Source organism: Eleginops maclovinus, chromosome 11 (assembly GCF_036324505.1).
Source record: "Eleginops maclovinus isolate JMC-PN-2008 ecotype Puerto Natales chromosome 11, JC_Emac_rtc_rv5, whole genome shotgun sequence".
Lineage (NCBI taxonomy): Eukaryota > Metazoa > Chordata > Actinopteri > Perciformes > Eleginopidae > Eleginops > Eleginops maclovinus.
In genome coordinates, this window is record NC_086359.1 from 23,011,571 (window position 1) to 23,035,726 (window position 24,156).

Sequence of the window (24,156 nt, forward strand, 5' to 3'; positions counted from 1 at the left end):
GTCTCTGTGTCTATAGTGACTCACTTTTTTCGCTTTCTGATCATTTTTTGTCCTTTTTTGTTTTGTGTCTCTTTGTTGTCATTTTGTATCTCTTTGAGGTTGTTTTTCCCCTTTTCAAGCTATTTGGTGTCTTCTTGCAGTAGATCTGTGTCTCTCTGGAGCCATGTCGTGTCTCTTCCTGGTTTGGTACAACCTAACTGTCCCAGTTGACCTGTTCAGTAATTCATCCATACGTACCACCAGACAGCAGAGTAGCTTCTCTCTTCCGGCTGTATGACTCCTCAGCTCGTCCTCCATGTGTTTGTTATTGTGTAGCATTAAGATGATGTACCTCCTATATTTGGTGCAAACCTGTGTTGCAGAATGATAAAAACGATCAGTCAGTAAGTTAATGTTTCACCTGGCCAAAGGAACAAATGCATTAAACTTAAAGAACACTAATTGTTATTATTGTTTCTAAAAAAATCAGCTGTCAGACTTCATTACAAAGCCCTCTATAGATGATGTGCTTGTCTGTCAGATGTCGTAGAAATTGCAGTCCCATGTGAAACAGGCCCTCAGGGTGTGTAATGAGTCGGCATTATTCATGTGTTCTACTTGCTGCCCTAGTCTGCCAGCAATGTCTTTGTCACAAAGGCATGAGTCAGTAGATAACATTTAACAGTGTGGCCCTTTTAATGGCTTTTATTATCTTAATATACAAGATTTGACTACTATAGTTTATAATTCCATATAAAAAACTATACTTGATAATCATTTTAAGTTGAATTATAGTAAGACAAAGCGGCAACGTTTTCCTTATTACCTATTACAGATCTTATCTTTCTTTATTGTTGGTGTTATTTTGAATTTCTTCCTGAGCTATCTCATTTATTTATATTTAGATTACATCCTCATTTCTGACCACTAATTTTCCATTTCTAGTTTTTAAAATGTTAACAAATATCTACACGTTGAGAGAAACAGTAGAAAAGTGATGGCGAAACGCCGCTCCTCCTTTACCCATACAGTACGCAGTGAGCGGAAAAAAAACACCCAATTTACGTCAAGCTCACCATGTTCAGCGGCTGTACACCGGAAACGAATAGTCTAATTTCAAAATAAAAGCACAAGTCATGCCTTCACATGCAACGTGAAGAGAATGTGCATACAACATACTAACATATAGCCAATATATATTACTTTGCTATCTTGTTTTGTGTTTCTTATAATAATACAATTTAAAAAGAGCTTTATTACAGCATTTACTTAAAGGGTTAAACCGGATGTTCTTTCATATTCACGCTAATTTGACAACTGTTCCTCCTCGGCGGATCCTCCGGTTGTGTCTGTGGATGCTGAGCAGGAGGGCGGGGCTGTTTTTCGTTGCAGTCCCTTCCAGGGAGTGATGTTGCAGACAGAGAGGGACACCGACAGCAGCGGAGCACGTCAGTAGGCTACGGTTGTTTTTGTAGTAAAACAAATCTGTCTATTTTAAATGGAAAATGGATTTACTGATTAACCTAATCTAACGTCAAAGGTGTTGGTGGCCTCCCTGCAGCCTGACGTACGGACATCTTGTTTCTGTCAGCTCAGGAGACCTATTTTCTTCCTTTTGGCCCCTTTGCACAGTGCATTGTAGTGGAGCTCCGTACAGCCCACCATGGCGTGGCCCTGTATCAGCAGGGCGTGCTGCATGGCCCGCTTCTGGAACCAGCTGGATAAGGCTGACATTGCGGTGCCTTTGGTGTTCACCAAGTACACGGACGCGTCGGAGCTGCAGCACATCCAGCTGCAGCCGCCGCTGCACGCGCACCAGGCCCGTGTCACCATAGAAACGCAGCCGTGTCGCACAACACCCCGCACCAAGCCAGCCGCGCGCCCCCCACGTAGGTGCGTGTCTGAGGAGCGTGTTTGCAGCTCGGTGATGCGCGAGGACTTTAAGCACTGGAACGTGCGACCCGAACCGAGTTGTAAACCCAAGAACGAGTACCACGAGCCGGAAACACCGTTCAACAGTGTGACCCAGTACCAGAAGGACTACAAACCCTGGCCCATCCCGAAAAAGTCTGACCATCCTTGGATACCTAAGCCCGCCGCCGGGGAGCGCGCTCCGGACAGGCCCCGGCACTCCAAACATCAGGTGGAGGGGGACAGCGGGGTGGAGAAGAGCGCTTTAGCCGACCAGGTGCAGGAAAAGGACCTGCTAGAGACGAAGAAGAAGACCAGCAAACCAGAGGGGCAGAAGAAACCGGAGGGGCAAAAGAAACCGGAGGGGCAAAAGAAACCGGAGGGGCAGAAGAAATCGGAGGGGCAGAAGACAGTGGTCCTGAAGGGGGAGGGGGAGGGCCGGGGGAGGCCGGCAGATGCTGTGAACAGGCAGATCCGGGAGGAGATCACCGGGGACAGCTCCTACACGTGAGTCACTCTGTCCATGGAGGGTCACAAGGGTCAAATTATAATGTAAACATCCAGAGGTGGAAGAAGGACCTTCCACCTCTGGCAAAACTAAATAACAAAAAAACTCTTTTACGTCCTGCATTCAAAATGTTAGTGTAAGTACAAAAGTATTGGCGTCAAAATATACACACCTAAAAGTAATTCACTATAGTAAGTATTTCTACTAAAAAATAATACTTAGTACGTTGAATGCCATAACACTCCATCACTGTATAAATACTTTTAATTTGTTCTCCTAATCATCAGAACAGGTCATTATAATTGGTGGTTTAACAACTAAAATGCCTCTCTACAGGCATTACTACAGACCCATTCCATAATTAAGATAAAAACTGCAACACCCTCCACAATTGTTTGATTCATTAACACTATGTTATGTTTTAGTAATAAGGATTTTTAATGTTTAATGTTTAATTTAGGGTCTATTCATTTATAATTTCACCAAAACAGTCGTTCACAAACTAATGAAGGCTAACTATTTTTAAACTTGCACATAGGAAGTGACAGATCATTAGAAGGTAATTCAATTAAATGGAAAGGTCTGGGTGGATTAATGTTCAGGTCCTCGAGGTTAATCTCAACGCTGTTATGAAATGTTCAGAGGATGATGAGGACTGGTGGATGGATGAAGATCAAGTCATGCATGTCACTGAACGCGTGCTTCCTCAAGCTGTGATGGTTGCATTTGTGTTCAGAGAAGCCTGCTGGTTTGTCTGAGATGATGGCATATATGCGATCCATTTCTCACTTGGTTTTATATATTTTAGCTGTGATTTAGATTCAGTGCATTGCCTATGGGGTTTCAGAGTACTGACTCTTCATTGGTCTTTCCACAACAGAGTCATAATCTCCCTGTTTACATTTCTTTCTACGTAAACACACACTCCTACTGTCGTGTCACAGAGAGCGGATTGAGGTTGAGACAGAAACCCTAGCGAGCCTGGGGAGTCTTACAGCTGTTTGGTGCTGATGCTACCGTGCCTGTATTGTTGAGCAGACAGCAGGGTATAGCCAAAGGCGCCCCCCCCCCCCCCCCCACACACACACACACACATCGCATTAAATAGCTGCACCATGACAAGCAGAAGCCAGTCAGCTCATCTTCTTAGTGCCAGCGGACACTCAAAACAGGTCAGCTGTGGGTAAATATCGTATACTGTATATATAGTATGCACACAGACACACACACACACACACACACACACACACACACACACACACACACACACACACACACACACACACACACACACACACACACACACACCTTTAACACATGCATGACAAATACATTTGTGGCAAAGTATATTTGCCATTTTTTATTTAATCATTATTTCGCATAATCGCACAAGACCATCACTGCAGTTTAAAAAAAATAAATATATATATAATAATATTTTAACTGGACTGTGTTTCACGGTCCCACAAAACATCTGACAAAACTGTTTATTGTTGTTGTTTTTTACCAACAATTAAACACAATAAAGACAAGTTCAGTTCTTTTTGCTTCGGTGTATAACGGTTCATAAACATAAACAAAACAAGTTGAAGTTTTTAACTTATTTAAAAAAGAAAGCCTTTATATAATTGGGAAACAAAAATACATTTGTACAAGAATTATAATTTTACCAAAAGTAAGTCCTATACGAATATGGCCAAAACTTGTGTCGTACATCAACATTTCAGTGACAGAGCTTTGCAATTATAGGTAGCTCTTTAATAAATGTCTTACTTTAAATGTGTAAAACATACAATACACAATACATCTCCTCAAGATATCCGCCCTGGTTGTGTTATAAAATGTGTGTAAAACAAAACAAGACCAAGCATTGGCTGGTTGTCATTCTAAGATGGTTGTATCTTTAATATTAGTATTAGCCTCAAATATCTTCACTGATTTGGGCTGTTTGAACAGTAGTTATGTGTAGGTATAATTTCATTTAGCCAGTGTATACTGTATATAGTCTGTGTAGTAGGACGTGACTTTCATTAGGGAACCACATTTACTGCATCTCATTGTGCTGGTCTGCACCGGGCCGGTTACAGAACCCTGTTCTGCTCAGCCCTTTTGCTTTATCCACAGAGAGCACAAAGACTCTTTCTCTCAGTGAAGGAAACCCTAAAGGCAACTATAGCTCTTTTCTGCCAACTGTTGTTAACTGTTTCTTTTCTAGCCTGAATTGGTGCAGCATTCTAATCACAAAGCCCGATTGGCCTTCATCTTGCCACCAACTCACTGCTTTATGTTTAAAGGCCAGTTCCCGAGCTTCAGACAGCAGCTGAGCTCTTTGCTGCTGCTTTCTTTTTGCTACAGCACTGCTGTAAAGACAAAGGCTATTCTTCATCTTGTCAGCAGTATTTCTTGTTCCATTATGCGACGCCTCTAATAAAAGACAAAGACTAGATTACGTAAAGAAGTAGCACGAGAATTACAGAGGATGATGGATAACAGTGAGGCAAGTTATTCAGGTGCAGTCCAGGAAGAGGGAATGAGGCATGATTTTTGAAACCTAATTTGTGTAACGTATCACAGCTCAACACTACCGCAAACAGTAGATTCTCAGGAGCTAATTATTAGGATTTTATTCATGTTCTATAACCTTGGCACAATGAATCCTCCATCTTCCAGAAAAGCATGCTACTTCAACTCTAATAAGTTTATCTATTTTGCTAATTTAAAGAACCTACATAGAACTCTTGGTAGCAGACAGTCCACTGTAAAGAGGCCAATGGATTTTAATGGATTTAAAAAATGATCCTCTTAGAGAGCCAGCAAAGCCTCATGTTTCAAGTGACAAGCAGTGAATGCAGAAACCCGTTCTGAGAGTACAAACACAGCGGGTTGCTATCTCACACGTCCCAAACGGACTCACTTGCAGAGAAACTGTGCTTGGATTTTCTGCTCCCTGAAAATAAACCAGTTAACTTTAGTTGTGTGGGATGTCGCAGGAGTAAAGTGTCAGCAGTCATGTGCTGCATCAATTGAGAGCTCTGCCAGGTCAAGCTATTCCTCTTATGTAACCAATTTATCATGTCTGATTACAGTTAATTTACAGGAAATGTCTTCAGATTTGATTCTGGATATGAATGAATTATGTAAGATACTTTAACCCGGTTAAAAATGCAGTTCTTACTCTGACCAGCACAGACATCCTTTATGGTGGGACGCTGAGGACAAATCCCTTATGGCCAATTTTGTCCAACCACGGTTTAAAAATATAACTTAAAGATCTTCAGAAAAATATTGTGCACAAAGAAATACAATAAATGAGAACACTTTGAGAAAGGTTTAATTGCACACTACCAAGAGAAAATAAACAATCTCGGAACAGGTCACCCGTTCACACTTGGTATGTGAGAGGTGAAACTTGGAAATGTGACAGTTATTATCTGTAAACTTATAGAAAAAAGCCGGGCGGGCTGAACAGCTCACATGAAGTGCACTAGTAGTCAGAAAAAGTATTATAAGCTTAATATAATTCCCCCTTAGTCTAATGATTCTAAAATGAGCCTGACTTTTTTGACACAATTCCTTCTTCTTCTCTCTCTGTGAACATGACAAACAGCCACACTGATGAGTCTGGTTTGTGACATTGAAGAGCTAGGCGGTCTTCATGGTCTCTGGTTGTTGATAACAAGCTGTAGTACTATATTACTACCAAAAGAGCGGTGCAGTGAACTTTGTAAAGATGTTCATATTTTCCAGAGGATGATCCATACTCACTTTGTTGTTCCTCTAGCCAGCACCTTCATTAGGTTGACAGTTTTACAAGACACATTTGTAGACCAACCCGGGAGTAAGCATCGCAAGGACTCCCTCGACAAACAGCAATGGGAAGTACCCATTAGATTTGGGAATATTGCCCGAAAGATGCTTTGTGGCCAACACGCATCTTTGATACTCAACACGTTTTGTTCAGCACGATGACGTTTAGTATTCTCATTCAGACACTGTTTTCTAGACACGTCTTTTTTCTCAGGCTTCTTACCACAAACATTTTCAAAAAAACATTGACTGCGAGATGATGGAATAGGAAGTGGTAAAATGCTAAGTCTTGGACTTCCGGTAATGGTGGCTCGCTAGGAAGACGCAATAATTAGCGCTCCGCCAATTTCTGTCTTAAACAACTGTTTTACCCACGTTTTATGTCAACCCATCATATTTATTCCAAGGTAAAGACTGTGAAATGTCGACTGCAGCAGGAAAAGCAGCTAAAAAACGAGCAAAGTCACTTCAGTCTAAACTGGAAAGTTTTGGAGCATCCAAGCTACACGTGGAAGCTAAAGAAAGTTATGCTAGCGTTAGCATAGCGCCAACCATGACCTCTGTTGAGACGGGTGAGACCGGGCTGGGGGAAGCTGGCTCGGAGAAGATCCTGGTTGCCATAGGCCCTCTGAAGTTGGACCTTCCCACAAGACTTGATGGCCTTCTAACAGCAATAGAGGGAGTGAGAAAGGAAATCCGTGAATGCTCAGAACGAATTGAGAGAATCCCAGCTATCGAGGATGACGTGAGCTCCCTGCTAGCTAAAGTGAAAACGCTCGAGGCTACAAACACGAAGCTAGAGCATACAGCTGAAAACTTGGAGGCCAGATCCAGGTTACTCAATTTGAGACTTGTGAATTTGCCAGAAGACGCTGAAGGAGGGGATGCTTGTGCTTTCCTCAAAAACTGGATCCCAAACGTGTTGGATTTGGCACTGCCGCGTTCAAAGTTTATACTGGAGAGCGCACAGAATCGGCCAGAGGAGGGATGCAAAGGCCCCACCAAGAACTCTTATCATGAAATTCCTTAACTACAGGGACAGGATGGTTGTAATGAAGGCAGCCAGGGCTAAAAAACAGATCCTATACAAAGACCAGCAGGTAAGATTTTATCCACACTTGGCGGCAGGAGTGCACAAGCGGCAGAAGACGTTCGATAATGTACGTCAGAAGCTACGGAGCCTGGGGATCCGGCAAGGCATGCTATCTAATGCTAACCTACAAGGACAAGTCGCACATTTTTGAGAATCCGTCTGCTGTGGAGAATTTCATCGAGCGGATTACAAGAGAGGAGGGACTGGCTGAGTAACATAACCTGTGGCTGCGACCGGCTAAAGGGCTAATATGGACTAACTGTATGTGCAGGTATCGCAACTTATTTTCTTTAAGTATTTGCGGTTGGGCATCTTGGATATGTCTGGAGTATGAACTACTTGAAGCTTGGAACTGTTGACTGACAGGGACCAAATGTTTTGTTCATATGTTCTGGTGGTCACGAGTGTTTTCTAACAATTTACAACATTGGGGTCTGATACCACACATGAGACGCTAACTACGCTGGCCCTGACCTAGCTTTTATTTCTGGGTGGTTTTTATTTTATTTTTATGTTTACACCATACTTCTCAATTCTTGCCAACGTTGCATGGCGTATTTAAGTTACAAGCCTGAACTTGAATGAGGTTGAGTTAATAAGTACTATGGAGGTCAGCTCTTATGGGGATTGGTGATTTAAGTTAAGTTTGTCTCTGATAATTAGCTATTCAGCTACATTTGTGTTAAGCCCTGCAATGGTTGGTTAACAAAACGGGTAAGTGCCGTTTTATGACGAAGGTATGCGGAGCCTTCAGTTTAAAATTGAAGAATGAACGCATCTTTTTATTTTTGGTACTTTTATCATTTTTAATGTTGCGGCATAACATGTGTTGGCTCCTCCTGAGCTCACTGCTCATTAGATATGTATGGTGGATCTACTTTAGGTGGGATTTCTTATGATTACATGGCGGTTAGTAATGTAAAACAAAGGTTAGGATTAGAAGTATAGTCGAGCTGAAGCACGTGCTGTATGAGTACAGTGATTGTCAGCTCTAAGAGGTAGTGTCAACACGAGGAAGGGGGGCTGCCCAGTAGGGTGGATGTATTCGGAAAAGGGGTTCAAGGTTCACAGGGTTGGATGTGGTTTGGAGCATCCGTGATATGTTTCTTAATGTTTTTTAAATGTGTTTCTTATTCTTATGTACATGTGGGTAACCTAATCTGTGTCTAAGGTCATGTCGCAGGGTGCGGAGGTTAAATTTACTTCCTGGAATTGCAGAGGCTTGCAAAAACTTTAAAAAATCAAACAGGTTATGAATAGAATTAAAAGCCTGCAATCTAAAATGTTTTTTTTTGCAAGAGACACATTTACTGCCAAAGGATGATATTAGAATTAGGAGGAGGTGGACGGGATGTGTGTATTCAGCAAAGTTCTACTCAGGCTAGGGGTGTTATGACGCTAATTCACAAATCAGTACCATTTCAGGTAACAAATCTAATCAAGGACAAGGCCGGTAGATACTTAATTGTACAGGGTACTCTACTGACAGCAAACCTGAATCTAGTTAATATATATGCCCTCAATAATGATGACCCAAAGTTTTTCAGGGACCTGTTTTATACGCTTTCAACATTTACTGGTAACTGCATCATAGCAGGGGATTTTAATTGTGTATTGGATCCAACAAAGGATCGGTCAGGAGGCATAGATAGGCCTAAATCACACACCAAAAGCAGGGCAGTCTTACTTAATATTATGAAAGATTTAAATTTGAAGGACATCTGGAGAGAACTAGAGCCTGATGCTGTAGAGTATTCTTGCTATTCAGCTTCTTACCAATCATATTCCCGTATTGATTACTTTTTGATATCAGTGAATTTGGCTTCTAAAATTAAAGATGGCACCTATGATGGAATCCTTATTTCGGACCATGCACCAAATTCACTGCTTTATGTTGACTCAAGGCTGACGAGAGATTTCTAAATGGCGATTCCAACAAAAATGGTTGCAAGACTCAGATTTTGTCACGTATCTCGGCAGACAAATTGATTTATATTTTGAGACAAATACATCGGAAACATCAGCATCAATAAGATGGGAAGCTTTTAAAGCATTTATTAGAGGCCAAATTATTAACTACACAAGCTGTAAATCCAAAAAAAGCTCGTCAGAAAATGACAGTGTTGGAATCAAAAATAAAAACCCTGGAGAGTGAGGCCTTTCAGAAACCCTGCCCTAAAGTACAACAAGAACTGCTAGTACTGAGGTCACAGTATAATGAATTATCAGCTTCCAAAGCAATGGCAAGTCTACTAAGACTTAAACAAACATTTTACGATCAAGGAGAGAAGCCTGGAAAGATATTGGCATGCCGCATTAAACAATTACAAATGGAAAGATCAAATAAAGGCTGGAAGGCCTGCTCCCAGGGATAATTAAGGAAGATCAGAATGGGTTTATTAAGGGGCGCCATGGGTTTCATAACGTCAGAAGGGTACTGAACATTCTACATAGCTACATACTGCTCTCTTATCACTAGATGCAGAGAAGGCGTTTGATAGGGTCGAATGGCCATAACTTTCTGATGTCCTCGAACGCTTTGGATGTGGTCATTTTTTTAATAAATGGGTTAAATTGTTATACACTGACCCTGTTGCAGAAATACTTGCAAATAATACAACCTCGAACCCAATTAGTGAAAGATTCACAAGGGATGCCGTCAGGGGTGTCCTCTATCACCACTTTGTTTATAATGGCGATAGAACCGCTGGCCATAGCTATTCGGTCTCATCCAAAGATCTCTGGTATAACTATAGGTCAAACAGACCATCGTTTAGTTTTATATGCTGATGACGTTATCGTGTTTCTCAGGGACTTGGAGAGATCAATTCCAACATTATGAGAAGTGATAGAAACATTTGGTGAATTTTCCGGTTACAAAATTAATCATTCCAAATCTTCCATAATGTTATTAAATTCCAAAGAGAGAAGTAGTCCGACTGCACCAGTCTCCCAGTTTAAAGTTGCAGATAATTTTACATATCTGGGTATATAAATAGTGCCCAATATAACTGATGTAGTGAATTCTAATTACGATCATATTATGGAATCAATTACCTGCACGATTGATAGATGGAAGCCTATGCCGATTTCTTTGATAGGGAGAATTAATATATTAAAAATTAACATACTCCCCAAGTTGCTGTATCTATTCCAAAACATCCCCCTGCTCCTCCTCCGAACTTATTTTCAAGGTTAAGGAAATTATTTTTAAATTTTCTGTGTAAAAATATGAATAGTCCAAGTATTGGTAAATGGCTAAAAGAACTGTCTGCATGTGTCTCATTAGAGAAAATAACCTATTCAATTAAAGGAAAACAAGAACCATTTAAAAAAGTATGGGGCCCTTTCCTTAACTATCTGGAACATGCGGATCTAGAGAGCACTTTGGGTCAGCAATTTGGAGATGAGTAATGCTCCTCCGCTGGGAGAAGGATGGAGGCCTCTCATATCTGCCTACATGTTTGTATATTTCATACACAGTCTACCCACATGTTTGTGTAGTTAATTTGATTTATTTTATGTATGTGACTTTTGATGTACTTTTTTTTAATGTCTTGTGGATGTTTATGTACTGTCTTATGTATTGTCTATATATACTAAAAAACAATAAAGAAAGTGTTAAATAAAATAAAATGCTGAGTCTTTGCAGGTTTTAGGACTCTTTCCTGCACTACTCTACACTAGTTGTTTTTTTGACTTAAAAGTCTCCCCAACACCTTTCCAAATAAAGTCACTCCTGAGCTGACCTTTATTGATCACTCAAAACCTGCACTTTATGACAAACTGACTTTATCATCACTATAAATGCTCCAAACTAAATTGTTGTTGTTAAATATGTTTAAATAGAAACTAACATGACTGTAAAAACTGATAATAGAATGCTTGGAAACCAGGAGCGGGAGCCACCATTTGTGACCCAATGAGTGTCCACTGTAATGCCATAGTGTGCTGTTCCAACTCTCTGCCAGCTATGGAGAGGCTGTGAGTTAGAGATGAGTCCAACTGGTCCCGGAGGAAAGAGATAGTATTGACCAGAAGCCAGGCTGACACACTGAGAAAATCTGCTAGGGGGAGATGCTCCAGCACTGCGCGGGGGCACATTGATTCCCTGGAATAATGTGAGAGGAGCCGGCCAGCGCTTCCTCAGCCAGCTCTGTGAGGGATTAGAGCCAGAGTCACTCTGGTCACCAGAGCTGCAGTTTGTCTCAGCAGTTAGCGCACACATTTATGTATAACACCACTTCGAAGCCCAAGGCTAATATATACTTTATAGATAAAAACCGTTCTTACTGATTATAATAAAAACATATTTTTTGCCAAAATTTCAGAATGTCAATTTCCTTTTCTAAAGGAAATAACAAACATTACGAACAGAGTTAGGATGTTTTTTGTTTGTGGTTTGAATGGATGTATACATGTGTGTGGTGCACTTTATGTACTGTAAAGAGTATAATATCTAAATACTACTGCCTGGGTAGTGAACTTTGTACAGATGTTCATATATTCCAGAGGATGAACCATACTCGCTTGCCATGAAATGTGGGACATATACTGTATTCATGTCCGCATTAAGTTAACAACTGTTGTCATCTCTTATCTCTTCCTATAGTAAAATCATCTGGTCACAAATCTAATTTGTCGACAACTTCGGTTTATGTTAAACTCATTGAAAAGATAATTGCTGTGTCAGGTTGGATGCCCTCCTTAGTTCACTTCCCTGTCAGGCTCTATGAACTCTTGCACAGCCGGGTAGCGTTCTCTCAAATCACACACAGCTGCTGTGTCAACGCCCCTGTAAGCTAGCAGTAGCAAAGCATTACTTTCAGCTCAATTAACCCAATAAAATAATGGCTTCTTTTTACGAAAACAAAAGTAGTATGTGTATTAAATATAGAAAAAAACGCATACAAGTTTTATTTCTATAGTCCCGTCCTTTCAGTTACGTAGAGACAACATGTGGGAAAAATGTACAGCGTGCCACATTCAACTTTTTGAACATTATTGGTGCACTATCTGGGTACTATAAACCTATAGCACACACTCAAAACAGCAGATGTAAGTTAAGAAGCAAATTGAAACACAGCACAAGACATTCTCTCCTGCCTCAGCTGCATTGTGTTGGGTGCTAATTAGCAAATGTTAGCATCTTAATGGAGTAAATGAAATTGTGTTTTGTAGTTTTATGTGTCAAGATCAGCTTGTGCAGGTCACAGTTGGACCCCACAGTGAGAGATTTGGTGCCAGTGGTTTGTATTCTCCTGTTACTCTCCCTTGGTGAGCGGTCCAGATTGTGCCATGTGAGCAGCTCAGCGGGGCTGTACCCAGGCACACATCCACCCTATCAGCTGCCAGTGTATGGCTGTAGTGATGAGGCGTTTCTCTGCACATCCCCTACACCACAGGGAGTCAGCAGGGTCATCTGCTTTAGTTACACAGACCGAAATATTGGTCATTTTTAGAGGGTTCTGGGTCTCATGTAGCATTTCTATGTCTCTTTAGAGAGATATTTTCAAAATAAAGACTCCTTAAGCGAGGACTGTACTTTGGTGGTGATGATACTTCTCAAATATAACTTTTTCTAAGCCATAAAGAAGGACTTTCCTTAATTGAATACATTGTAGAAAACAGGTTTGAATCCATAAATCAAACGTCTCTGATGTGCAACACTCTGACTTGCTGCTGTGTACCATTCCCCGAGAACTTGAGGATTGCTTCTCAACGAAAGAAATTCATTAATGGATTGCATCGAGTGTTAACGATTCTTGGATTCATTTGATAAGTTAATTGGTAACTGGTTGATAATCAATTTAATAATTTAACTTCTTTTTTGTAAGAAACTATGGCTAGAATTTGTTGGTGTCATCTTTTCAAAACTAAGGATTTGCACCAGTGTAAATGTAAGATTATATCATTAAACCAATCTAATAAATCTACAGTAAAACATGCCTTATTCTTCAAATGTTTCCAGCTGCTCTGCAGGGTGTTGCTCGTCTTTCAATTAATTTACATTTAGTGATTCATGTGTTATGTTAACCAAGGAATGTTGAACCTGCTAGGAGCAAATATTGTACTGCAGAATAAATCTCAGACACCCTGATGAGGTTTTATAATAACTAAGAGAACCTATCTACAAAATCTTATATGAGACATGAGACAAACAACTTTTGAAAAAGTGAGACCGCTCTGCTGTGACTGTATACGTGTTGCAGTAGCTGTAAGATGACATCCTTTTGGAACACTCACTTTTAAATACTGTGAGTACCAAGTACACACTGACCTCAGAGACACAGGCGTTATTGTTACAGTCGTACTGTATGACCATGAATAACAGCAATGTTATAGTACAGGCCGGTCACACTGTGAACCTGAATGCCTCACAATCTGCCTCTTTCTCTCTCTCTCTCCCTCTCTCTCTCTCTCCTCTCTCTCTCTCTCTCTCTCTCTCTCTCTCTCTCTCTCACACACACACACACACACACACACACACACACACACACACACACACACACACACACACACACACACACACACACACACACACACACACACACACACACCAGTGTCATGTGAGTGCTTTAGACACTTGGCCCTGGACATTGTTGTGCAACCTGTCTTCACAATGTGCCTCTTGGCCCAGCAGAGCATTAAATGGACTTCAGTCCAGTTATGTAATCACTGTGTGATTTCCACCTCTGCTCTGCACCCAGCAGACATGTCCCTGTCACCAGCCGCTTGCTTTATATATTATGGTAAAATGACATTTTACGCCTCAGTTTCATTTAATGAATGAACAGCTTAAATGTTAGCGCCTTAAAGCGCAGAAAGTTTAGATTGATGGGAACCAATTATATAGTTACATGAAAATGAGATGATAAGGTTAAATCTTGATGGATCATCTGTTATAGTTTGTAAATGTCAGCAGTCTTTACTGACATACTGTTGAATCTGTTTTACAAAACTTAAGATGGAAAAAATAAAAAATAATATTCTTCAGGTTGGCATTTTCATTTGTCCCATACTTTGGCTTATGACCAAAAACCTGCCAAAGTGTAGTGTAATTTGCATCAACGCCAGATGTAGTTCTGTGTTAAGTGCTAATTAGCATCATGTTAGCATGCTCTTTTACAAGCTGTCTGAAAGGCAGAATAGGTATAACCTCTCAGTAGCATGGTATACACTGAATTAGTTGGGTAGTTTTTATTTTAAAAGTTATATTACCAGTGGCTCAACAGTGAATGAATACGACCAAGGACCCAAACCACACAACAAACCTCTTGTCCAACAAAAAAAATGATAAGTCTGAATCATAAAGCATCCTGTGGTTTATCCTCTCACTCCCACATGTTTCACACTGTGAGGCATAAATGAGACTTACTCCTCTTCTTAAAGTCACACATTACAAGAGGTTAAATCGATACAAATGTCCCTGAACATGCATCAAACAGGAACACACATGTTCTCTGAGGCTGTTCAGCTGCCAGGTATGGATGCGATGCCTCTATGATCCTGGTAATGAGGCTCTCGTACAGCAGCCTGGGCGCCACCGATGTTGCTGCAGGGAGAGTTCTCGTTGAACTTGGCTACAGCAGCTTGGCACTGAATTGTGCAGCGTTAGGGGAATTGATGTGTGTTTGACTGCACCCTGAGCCACAGGGGAGACCTGAGAGGTGTCACCTGACCTACCTGAAACACAGAGCGCTCTGTTTCCCTTTGTAACAGCACCCCCGCATCACACTGCAGGGGAAACAAGATGTTTGGATTTAGGGCACTACACGTCACAAGTTCACACGTGTGCAGAGATTGTGAACACTCGATATGCTTTTACATTAATTGAAATGTAATCCAAATAACATTACTCTTAGAAAAGTAATTGTTAATACACATTTTCCAATTATTTCATGTAAAACATGACATTGGGGCAAAAACAACACTATCATGAGAGCACATGTATTTGCTTTTAGTCTCTTAAAACATAAAATAAAATCAAAAATCCAAGGATCATACAAGTGTTAGCTTACAGTCAGATCCAGAGAGCCAGAACAGAAGCTCCTTTCTTTGATATTAGAGTGTGTAGATGTGTGTTCCCAGAACCATCACCTGATGACCTTTTTATAAAGTTCAACTTGCCCTACAAGCAGTAACATTTAAAGCAAGTTACAGCTTGGCCTGTTTTCCAAATGAAATGAATGATATTTCACAAAAGCTTTCTAGTGTGTTCTATGAAAAGAAATTCAGGATTTCTGTAAGCAGAATTACAGTTGTATTCTTCTTTTGCAACAATGATAAAAGCTATAACAAAGAGTCTATCGACAGACAGAAAAATGATCAGTTATTGTCCATTTTAAGGAATACTTCTCCAGAAAATAATCAGCATGTTATTTATTAATGAAAGTAATTGTGACTTAAAGCCCTGCAGATGAATGTAGTTTGTGCAGCTGTTGAAACATTTAGCCTGAATTGATTGGAAGATGTGTGAATACTGTACAATGCAGAGAAAAATTAAATAAATAAAAAGTGTTGGTAAGGAAGAGAGAATGATGCACATGTAAATAGCTTACATACACCTAGTCCTAAGTTGCTGGTGTCCTCTGAGCTCCCGGTCTCCATATGTCCGTACTTGTGTGCACAGTGATACAGAAGCTCCATATGAACAGTCTATTTATAGAAGACATGCTGCAGGCAGCAGCTCTGTGTGTTGCCATTCTGCTGACCTTCCTCAGAAGTGCTGTGTGAGGTTTACAGAATATCACAGCATCAAACGATTGGTGCACTCCCCCCCCCCCCCCACACACACACACACACCACCTCTGACATACCCTGCTACAGAAGTAATGCACCACCTCACATCTTCCCTACAGACAGGGATTACAAAATGAGTGTCTTTCTGTGCAATAAAATCTATTTTTAGAACTTTCTTTAGATGACCTCCTACATAAATAGAGCAACACACACACCTGAGGCAATGACGACACCCAAAATAATCGCTCATCTGCATAGGGATATTTATACCAGGGATATCAGTCACCAAACCAGTACAAAATACAACATGTTAATAATATATAAATATAAATATATATATATAATATAATAAACATCCGAAAAGTTGTAATGAGACAGCAAATAAGTATATTATATATATGTAAGTAGTGTAGCTAGAAAACATTGGATTATTTTTGAAAACAACAGAATAAGCTTGATTTGTGTTGTCAGAGTGCATTGTTCTACAGACCTGAACTATTCCCTCCTACATAAGAGATTGTTATTTTTTAGATATCAGTCACAAAACGAGAACAAAATATAGAACATATAAAATAAATGATTAGCCAGCATGAAAGTGATGGGAAATACTGTTGTTATGAAATGTTTCATACCAAATGTTTGGTTTTAAAATAAACAGAATAATAACAATTGGTGTTGAAGGAATCATTTTGGGCTAAAACTATTTAAATGAACAGTCTCAAACATGTTCTCTGGAGCATTTACAGAAATGTTTTATGCAGCCAGTCTAATCTGAACTTTCCTCACAATTTCACCTGACCAACCTTCTGCACACAGATCTGAGTACAAGGCTTACAGAGATGTGAAGCCGACGAAGATGATCCGGGCCCGGTCCCAGTACCTCCCCCCTGACGAGAAGTCCAGCCTGGAGACGAGCTACAGCGCCACCTACAAGGGCCAGGCTCCGCTGCGGCTCGACAACAAGGACAACAAGGCCCTGGACAGGAGGAGGATACGCAGTCTGTACAGCGAGCCCTACATGGACCCCATCAAACAGGTGAGAACACAACTCAAACGACTTCAGGAGCAGACATCTTTACATGCTGTTATGTGGACTACATTCACACTAACTCTCAAAAACAACAGGTATTCTGTATGGAACAATTTTGACACAAAAATATGCATAATAATTGTCTAAGGAGTAGGTAAATATGACCATGTAACACCCCTATTTAAGAAACTTCATCTACTAACAGGTGTTGACATTGTGAAGCTGAAGACAGCGCTGAAAACACGTCTGAATTAAAGTCAGCGAGTACCAATGGAGCAAACAAATACTTTAATACAGTTAAACATAGATAAACCTTCATCTCACAAGTTTTATTCTCATCAACAATTCAAGTTAAAGTTTAGGAATATTTTACAGAAAGGTATGTGTAGGTTAATGTTTGTTAACAAAATTAAAAAAGTGCTTTTTTTAAGCTGTGGATTCAACTTAAATACAGGCTTTGAATAAGATGGTATGGTGGATATAAGTGTAATTCTTTTTTCTTTATTTGAAATGTAGCACTTTGTTGTTTTGGCCCCTGTAGGTGACTGTAGGATTCCTTAAGACTGTTTATTGTTTTGTTTGTTTTGGAGCATGTTATCATGTTCAGATATTGGAGGTCTTTGACCAGGGGCGATGTGATTCAGGAGGGCTTTTCTCTTCATGGACTGCTTTTTGCCCTCCCACTTCACCTTACCCGGTCTTCTTATAACTCGTCTGTATAAATTGTCCATACTACTATTGAATTAGTTGTATAAAAATATTTTTTAAATGTATTTAAAATGTTCACCATGCTCATCTCATTGCATCACATGTTCAGAAATGACCAGCCATACCTTACAGCTCAGGAATCTCATTTCCGCTCATCCTTAGGTTGACAGGTATAGTGCTCTTCGCACTAAACCCAAAAGGCCTGGAGGGGGCCAGGCCAAGCCAGGGAAGAAAGCCAAAGATAAGCAGAGCGCCGCACTGAGGGGCTCCAAGAAGACCACTTCGGAGAGCCTGCCCGAGAGCCAGCCTGCTGCGGGGGACAAGGAGAAAAGTAAAGAGATGAACAACAAACTGGCTGAGGCAAAAGAGTAAAAATCCTTTAGCACTACTTCTCCTTTTATCTCTTATTTTTGGGGGAAACAAACATAGAGGCTGCAAAATTATTCATCTTTATTCTCCACTTTCCCTCTGTTTCCTTCCCTTTCTTTCTTCTTCTCTTCTTTGATCGATCTGTCACTCATTCTTCTTCTCTGTCCTCCTTCTCTACCTCTCGGCTAGTTGGTATGATAATAAGTGTCGGGGTTCAGACATGACATGCCATCTCTCCTCCCACCTCACGCTATGTTAAATCGCTATAGTAACGAGTGGGCGGGAGCATCTTCTTCCTCCTCTATTTGATGCCACCCTCCACCCCCACTCTGCTTGCCTCCATCTCCAGGCTGCCATGGCTACTGGCTGCCAGGCAAGGCAATGGATGGCTCTTGTTGCATGGGCCCGGCGACAAGCAACTCTGAAGGGTTGGCTCTGATCGGCTCAGCAGATTGCTTTGTCGAGTTTATCAAGGATTTTTGAGAAAAGATAATTGGGATTCAGTCTGCTAAATGAACAACAAATCTGAAAAAATCTTTGATAAATGTCCCGCTTGGTGAGTCATGAGTGTGTGATCCAGGCTCAGTGTGTACCTGCTCCGTCTCTCTGTTCATGGTACAGCTCAAATATCACAATGCTTTGTTCGATGTGTCTCATTCTGACCTGATGTAGGAACACTACGTTGTTTTCATCTGAAAATGCTATGCTATCTTATTCAGCTTTCGCTCTTTCATGTGCAGCCCATTCATACAGTTATATATTCACTCAAGGCTATTTTGTAAGAACCAATGTGCTGCCAACAACCATCTGCGTCATACTATACTGATTATGCATTTAACACCAGTAATTTGCCTAGATCTTATTAAACTAAATACTGTGATGCAGTCATTGTGACATTTAGTGACAGCATTTCCTCAGCATTCGAGAGGGATGAGTTCAGGGGAGCTGGAACATGTTGAGGGTTTCAGGGTGTTTCCTTTCTGCCTAGCACATAAAGCTGTCAGTCAAAAGCCATAACTCAATTACCACTCACATTGTCCTGTTTATTAACAACACTGATCCCTCTGCACAGCGTTGCAGCAGTTATGCAATGGCAGTAGCATGCACACACACACACACACACACACACTCACACACACCTGCTTATGGCGACAGCAGACAGGCTAATGGGACATTTCCATAACCTTTAAAGAGGGAGACGTATGGATGAAGCACAGATTGACGTTCTTAATAAATCACTGCCATTTGTTACATTTTTTTACAAGTATAATACGTTCTATCGCATTTTCTTTACAGTTAGTTATAATAAGTGATAGTGAGGATGAGTGTAACTGATTTCTTTTTGGACTGTACATAACTCTTTGTTTATGAATCCATGTTAATCCACTTGTTTGGTCCAGTTTTAGTTTAGTTTATTTAAAAGGAATATTGATTCAACACTGGATTTACTTTTGCTTTGTCGGGCAACATTATGGTGCTGTCTGTGTATCTCGTCGAACATACCAAAACAAACTGCAAAGCCTCCGTTTGTAAATTCTGGTTTATTCCAAATTACATTTTTTAGGATGCGTTAAAGACAAGGGGAACAGAAAGTAACTTGTTCTTTAACTAACATTGGTTAAAAATAACTATAACCTCTCTTGTGTTGAAATATATTTATATATAGACTGTATATTACAGCAGGGCTAGGTGTTGGCTGAGTGTACACAAAGCATTGAGTGCTTTCACAAAATCTTAGCATAGAGAGAAAGATGTGTGTTAGCTTTGGATTAGAAGAGCACTGTTAGTCTTATCATTATGCCCCCCCCCCCCCCCCACATCTCACTGTTTTCATTAGCTCTGCTTCTCAGCATCCTTCCCTCCATTCTGAGCAGAGGAATGCACCATCTCATCTCTTGTGGCGCTGGAGCCCATCACTACCATGTCCATCAGAGCCTTGGCCCCATCAGGGATGAGGGCCTGACTCATTAGCATTTTGCAGCCTTTGGTTGGGGGACGTTTATCATGTAACACACGGGAGGGGGCTTGTAGGGGGAGTACACGTAAAGTGTGATTATCAGGCAAATAAGGATAGAAAGTATGGTGAAGAAAGTTATGTCTGGGCAAAAGAAAAAAAAAATTGACTGTGACGTGCTTGTGTTTCTATCTGCTTGCTCGTATTTAATGAAACATTACAAATAAATGCAAAAAGCAGAAAAAGCATTGTATTCTCGCTTCTTTTTTCTTTGCAAATGGTGAAGGTTAGCGGTTGCAGGTTTCTGTCTCCCTCTGTCTTTGTCTTTGTGACAGACAACATTGAATAAATCCACATGGAAGAGAATCTTTGCTCTCACAACTTCTTTCTATGCTTATCCAAAAGTTGCGTCACATTCTGGCATGAGCTCTGACATCCTCCCCTGCCCTGCATGTGGTCCTCATGTGAGAATAAAGAATATATTATTTCTGCATCATGTCTCTAATATATTCTCATCCTATTTGTAGAGCAACATGCATGTCAACGGATGTTCAGAACCTTATTCCAGAATAAAATGTCATGTGTCTTATCCTCAATGTACAAATGATGCTCTTTTATGAGAACCCCCCCCCAAATGTGTGCTATGACATTACTGAGATCATTTTGTTCTTTCTCATACTTTGTGGTGTGCTAATGAGTGACATTCTGATTCATTTGAAGGGTTGTGCTAAAACAGTACCACTACATACAACTCTGCCAGCCAATCCGAGATATTGGCTGGGTGCAGACTCTAAAGCAACACCTGTGGGGCTGTGCACTCCCCGACCCAAGGTAATCAATCGAGACAACAACGAAAGGACGTAAACCCCGAGCCACAAATGCCACTCATTCCCATTCATACATGCTCATAGAGTTGTGATTTACTTTTGTTTTCTGTTGCAGTGGCACAGTTTTGTTTCATCTCTGGTCTACATAGCACTTGTATATTTCTCTTCCATATGGACCCCAGAATAGGGGCGGGGGGAATGGGGCTGCCGTCACATCCTACATGTAAGGTTCCTTAAGCTGCCTATTCTTAAGGAGGCCCCGGGTTTAGTCCAGACATCTTCAACCATTTTTAAACCTGTCAGCTGTGATGCATTCACAGTTCAAACAAAACGCATGAAACAGGAACTCTGAACAAACTGAAACATTGACTTTAATTAAATGTATTCTTTCAACAAGTTTCTAATCACTGTATGAGGTTAGTTGAAGGCAATAATGTTAAGTTGAGCCTAATATTTTTTTATTTAAACCTAATATTATTGCTTTCAACTAACCTAATACAATTATGTGAAATCTGTTGACATAATACATTTAATTAAAGTCAACCTTTCAGTTTCTTTAGTGCAGGAAGTCACTATTCCATTCACTAATGAGTAGGGCTGTACTGTAGTTACCAGCTTTGACATTTAAACTCCAAAATTTGAATTCATTGATATTTCTGCAACAAAAAAATGTGCTAAATTGATATTGTTTCATAATACCATTAGCAGAATAATAATTAAAATATGATGACAGAAATGAAGCTTCATTCATAAAACTTTATTAAAAGAATAACATTTTCGGTACAGCCCTATTTATGAGGCGGGTCGCCCCTGCAGTTACATGCACTCTGATGTAGCACTTTGCATTTTGCTTGTTGTTACTAGGTCAAACTTTCATACTATGTTTTGCATTAAAATGATTTTAATTTCTTTAATCTGTCTCCGAAGCATGCTGCCACTGTTTTCTGTTGGACCTGCAATCTAACGTTGTCTTTAATGATCTGAGGTGTTAGCTTGAATGTTAGATGCGGGGTAAGTATGAATGGAATGAGGGAAGCCGCTCTGCTTTGGAAACAAAGGAACTTGTAAGTGCATGTTAAAGATTTTCACTCTGACTTGTAATCTATTACAATTGAAATGTGGTTTGTACCTTTGCACAGTGTACTATCTCTAAATACTGTTTCACAGAACACCCAAGGACCCTCATTGCTCTATGGCGTCCTGTAGATCATACACTGAAAAAATTTAACATTGACTTTAGTTAAATGTATTATGTCACCAGCATCCATATAACTGTATTCGGTTAGTTGAAAGCAATAAGTTCAACCTAATACTTTTTTATTCAAACTTAATATTAATGCTTAAAACTAACCTGATACAGTTATCGGTAGTTTGTTAACATAATACATTTTAATTAGACAACGTGTCAATTTCTTTTCATGTATAACTGAAATGTTGACTTTAATGACATGTATTTTGTCAACAAATTTCGCATAACTGTATAAGCTTAGATGAAAGAAATATTATTAAGTTGAACTTAATATATTTTATTTAAGCTTAATATTATTGCTTTCAACTAACCTAAAAGAATTATGCAAAATTTGTTGACAAAATACATTTAATTAAAGTCAACGTTTCCGTTTTTTCAGAGTGGATTAAAACCAAAGGCTTGTAATGATCTAATCTGAAAGATGCATCATTAGAAATAGAACTAATATTACTTTCCATGTGAACTTCTGATAGTTAAGTTATATCATTTGAAAGTCACTGGGTTCTATGAAAATTGCCTTTGTGCATTTTTATATAACATTAGTGATATCAGACATACCCAGAGTGATGCAGAAGCCTGATATCTCCTCTGGAATGAGCAGTCACAGGGTGCTCAGCCCAATGACTTGTTGTGTTCCCCCTGAGAGAAATGCTTCATCCCGTGTCTTTCTGTCTCCTTCTTCCCTGGTGTCTTAACCATGTGCTGCCTCCTAGAGATGCTAAGGACGAGGTACTCCGACCCAGTCATCATCATTCCCAGGGTGCTGCTGGAGGAGAACTACCACCTCCGCTGGAAAGACCCGAGCCTCGAAGGAGCAGCGGAGTGGTACGCTTCGACCTAGATGTGAAGCAGAACGAGTAGATCTGCCTGTCAGGGAGGAGGCAGACACCTTTACAGACTGATGCTCTGTACTGTACATATCTAGTAAATGAAGTTGGAATAGGAAGAGTTAAAAACCCTCAAAATGATCCACACTTTTGAAACATGCATGTTTGTGTCGCTATTGCCTCTAAGATCACCGCTGTTTGACCCATGGCATTATTGCAAAGGTGCTACATCATTTTCATGCAATTTATTTTCAATGATTATGTCAATATCATTAGAAAATACCCCACCATAAAGTGCTTATACAACAACTACACATTAAACTGTGCTCTAAATGGATCAGTTTTAGTGTAAATAAATAATCACAACAGATTACCAAACTGTTCTCTAGTCTTTATTGGATGGTCTGCCATTTTCAAATGGGTGTGAGGTGATGTTAAGTTATTAAAAAGTTATGTTTAAGTGCAGAGGTGAAACCTTTGGGTTAAATGCATGAAAGAGGGATGATTAAATAATGACAAAATGTGGACTTGCAGGTAAAAAAAAATCGATTCCACTATTACCGACTATAGGATACCAAATTATGGTATATTTCCATCATACTTATTACTGTAAATGCTTTAAACATCATTTTCTGCATGAAAAAGTTTTGCTTGCTATTTGTTCACTTTAGTCTGCTACATGCATTGCCTATACACTCAGAATCTACTTTTTGGTGGAGTAGGACAGTTTATTCATTCTTTAAAGAACACTGTAAATTATTATTAAGAATATATCCTTAAATGTATCTTAATTAAAAGTGAATCAAAATCATTCTAAAAAGTCGTATAAGTTGTATAAATTCTATTGTAGCTCCAGAAGTTTGATAAAGCGCGTCGAAAACAGGTTGAGTCTAAAGACTACAAGTGTTGAAATATCTGATTATGCTTCAGTTTAAGGCTAGCTATAGCTACAAATCTGCTGCTAGTATCGGGTAGCATTGTGGGTAAAGTAGGTTTCAACAAGGAAAAACAATGCAAGAAAAAAGAAAATATTTATGATTCTGCGTGATTGATTTAGATCATTTTGGTTTCTTTAAATGTTGTTTAAACACAAGTAGCTGCACACAAACTGGAATAAATTGTCAATAATTCATGATATCTGAACAATGAATA

The 24,156-nt window shown here is 39.9% G+C and overlaps 1 protein-coding gene across 4 annotated transcripts; it reads left to right on the plus strand.

The window, feature by feature from the left end:
- The first annotated feature begins 1,354 nt into the window (after window positions 1–1,354).
- On the plus strand, window positions 1,355–23,299 carry map6a (microtubule-associated protein 6a). Of its 4 annotated transcripts, XM_063894464.1 has the most exons (5): window positions 1,355–2,397; window positions 16,857–17,076; window positions 17,941–18,146; window positions 20,822–20,932; window positions 22,891–23,299. In XM_063894464.1, the coding sequence occupies exons 1-5, from the start codon at window positions 1,643–1,645 to the stop codon at window positions 23,036–23,038; spliced, it is 1,440 nt and encodes a 479-aa protein (XP_063750534.1). In that variant the 5' UTR covers window positions 1,355–1,642; the 3' UTR covers window positions 23,039–23,299. The 4 variants fall into 4 exon arrangements, with proteins under 4 accessions (XP_063750534.1, XP_063750535.1, XP_063750536.1 ...); XM_063894465.1 differs by lacking the exon at window positions 20,822–20,932; XM_063894466.1 differs by lacking the exon at window positions 20,822–20,932 and having other exon boundaries at window positions 17,941–18,109.
- Window positions 23,300–24,156: the final 857 nt, after the last annotated feature.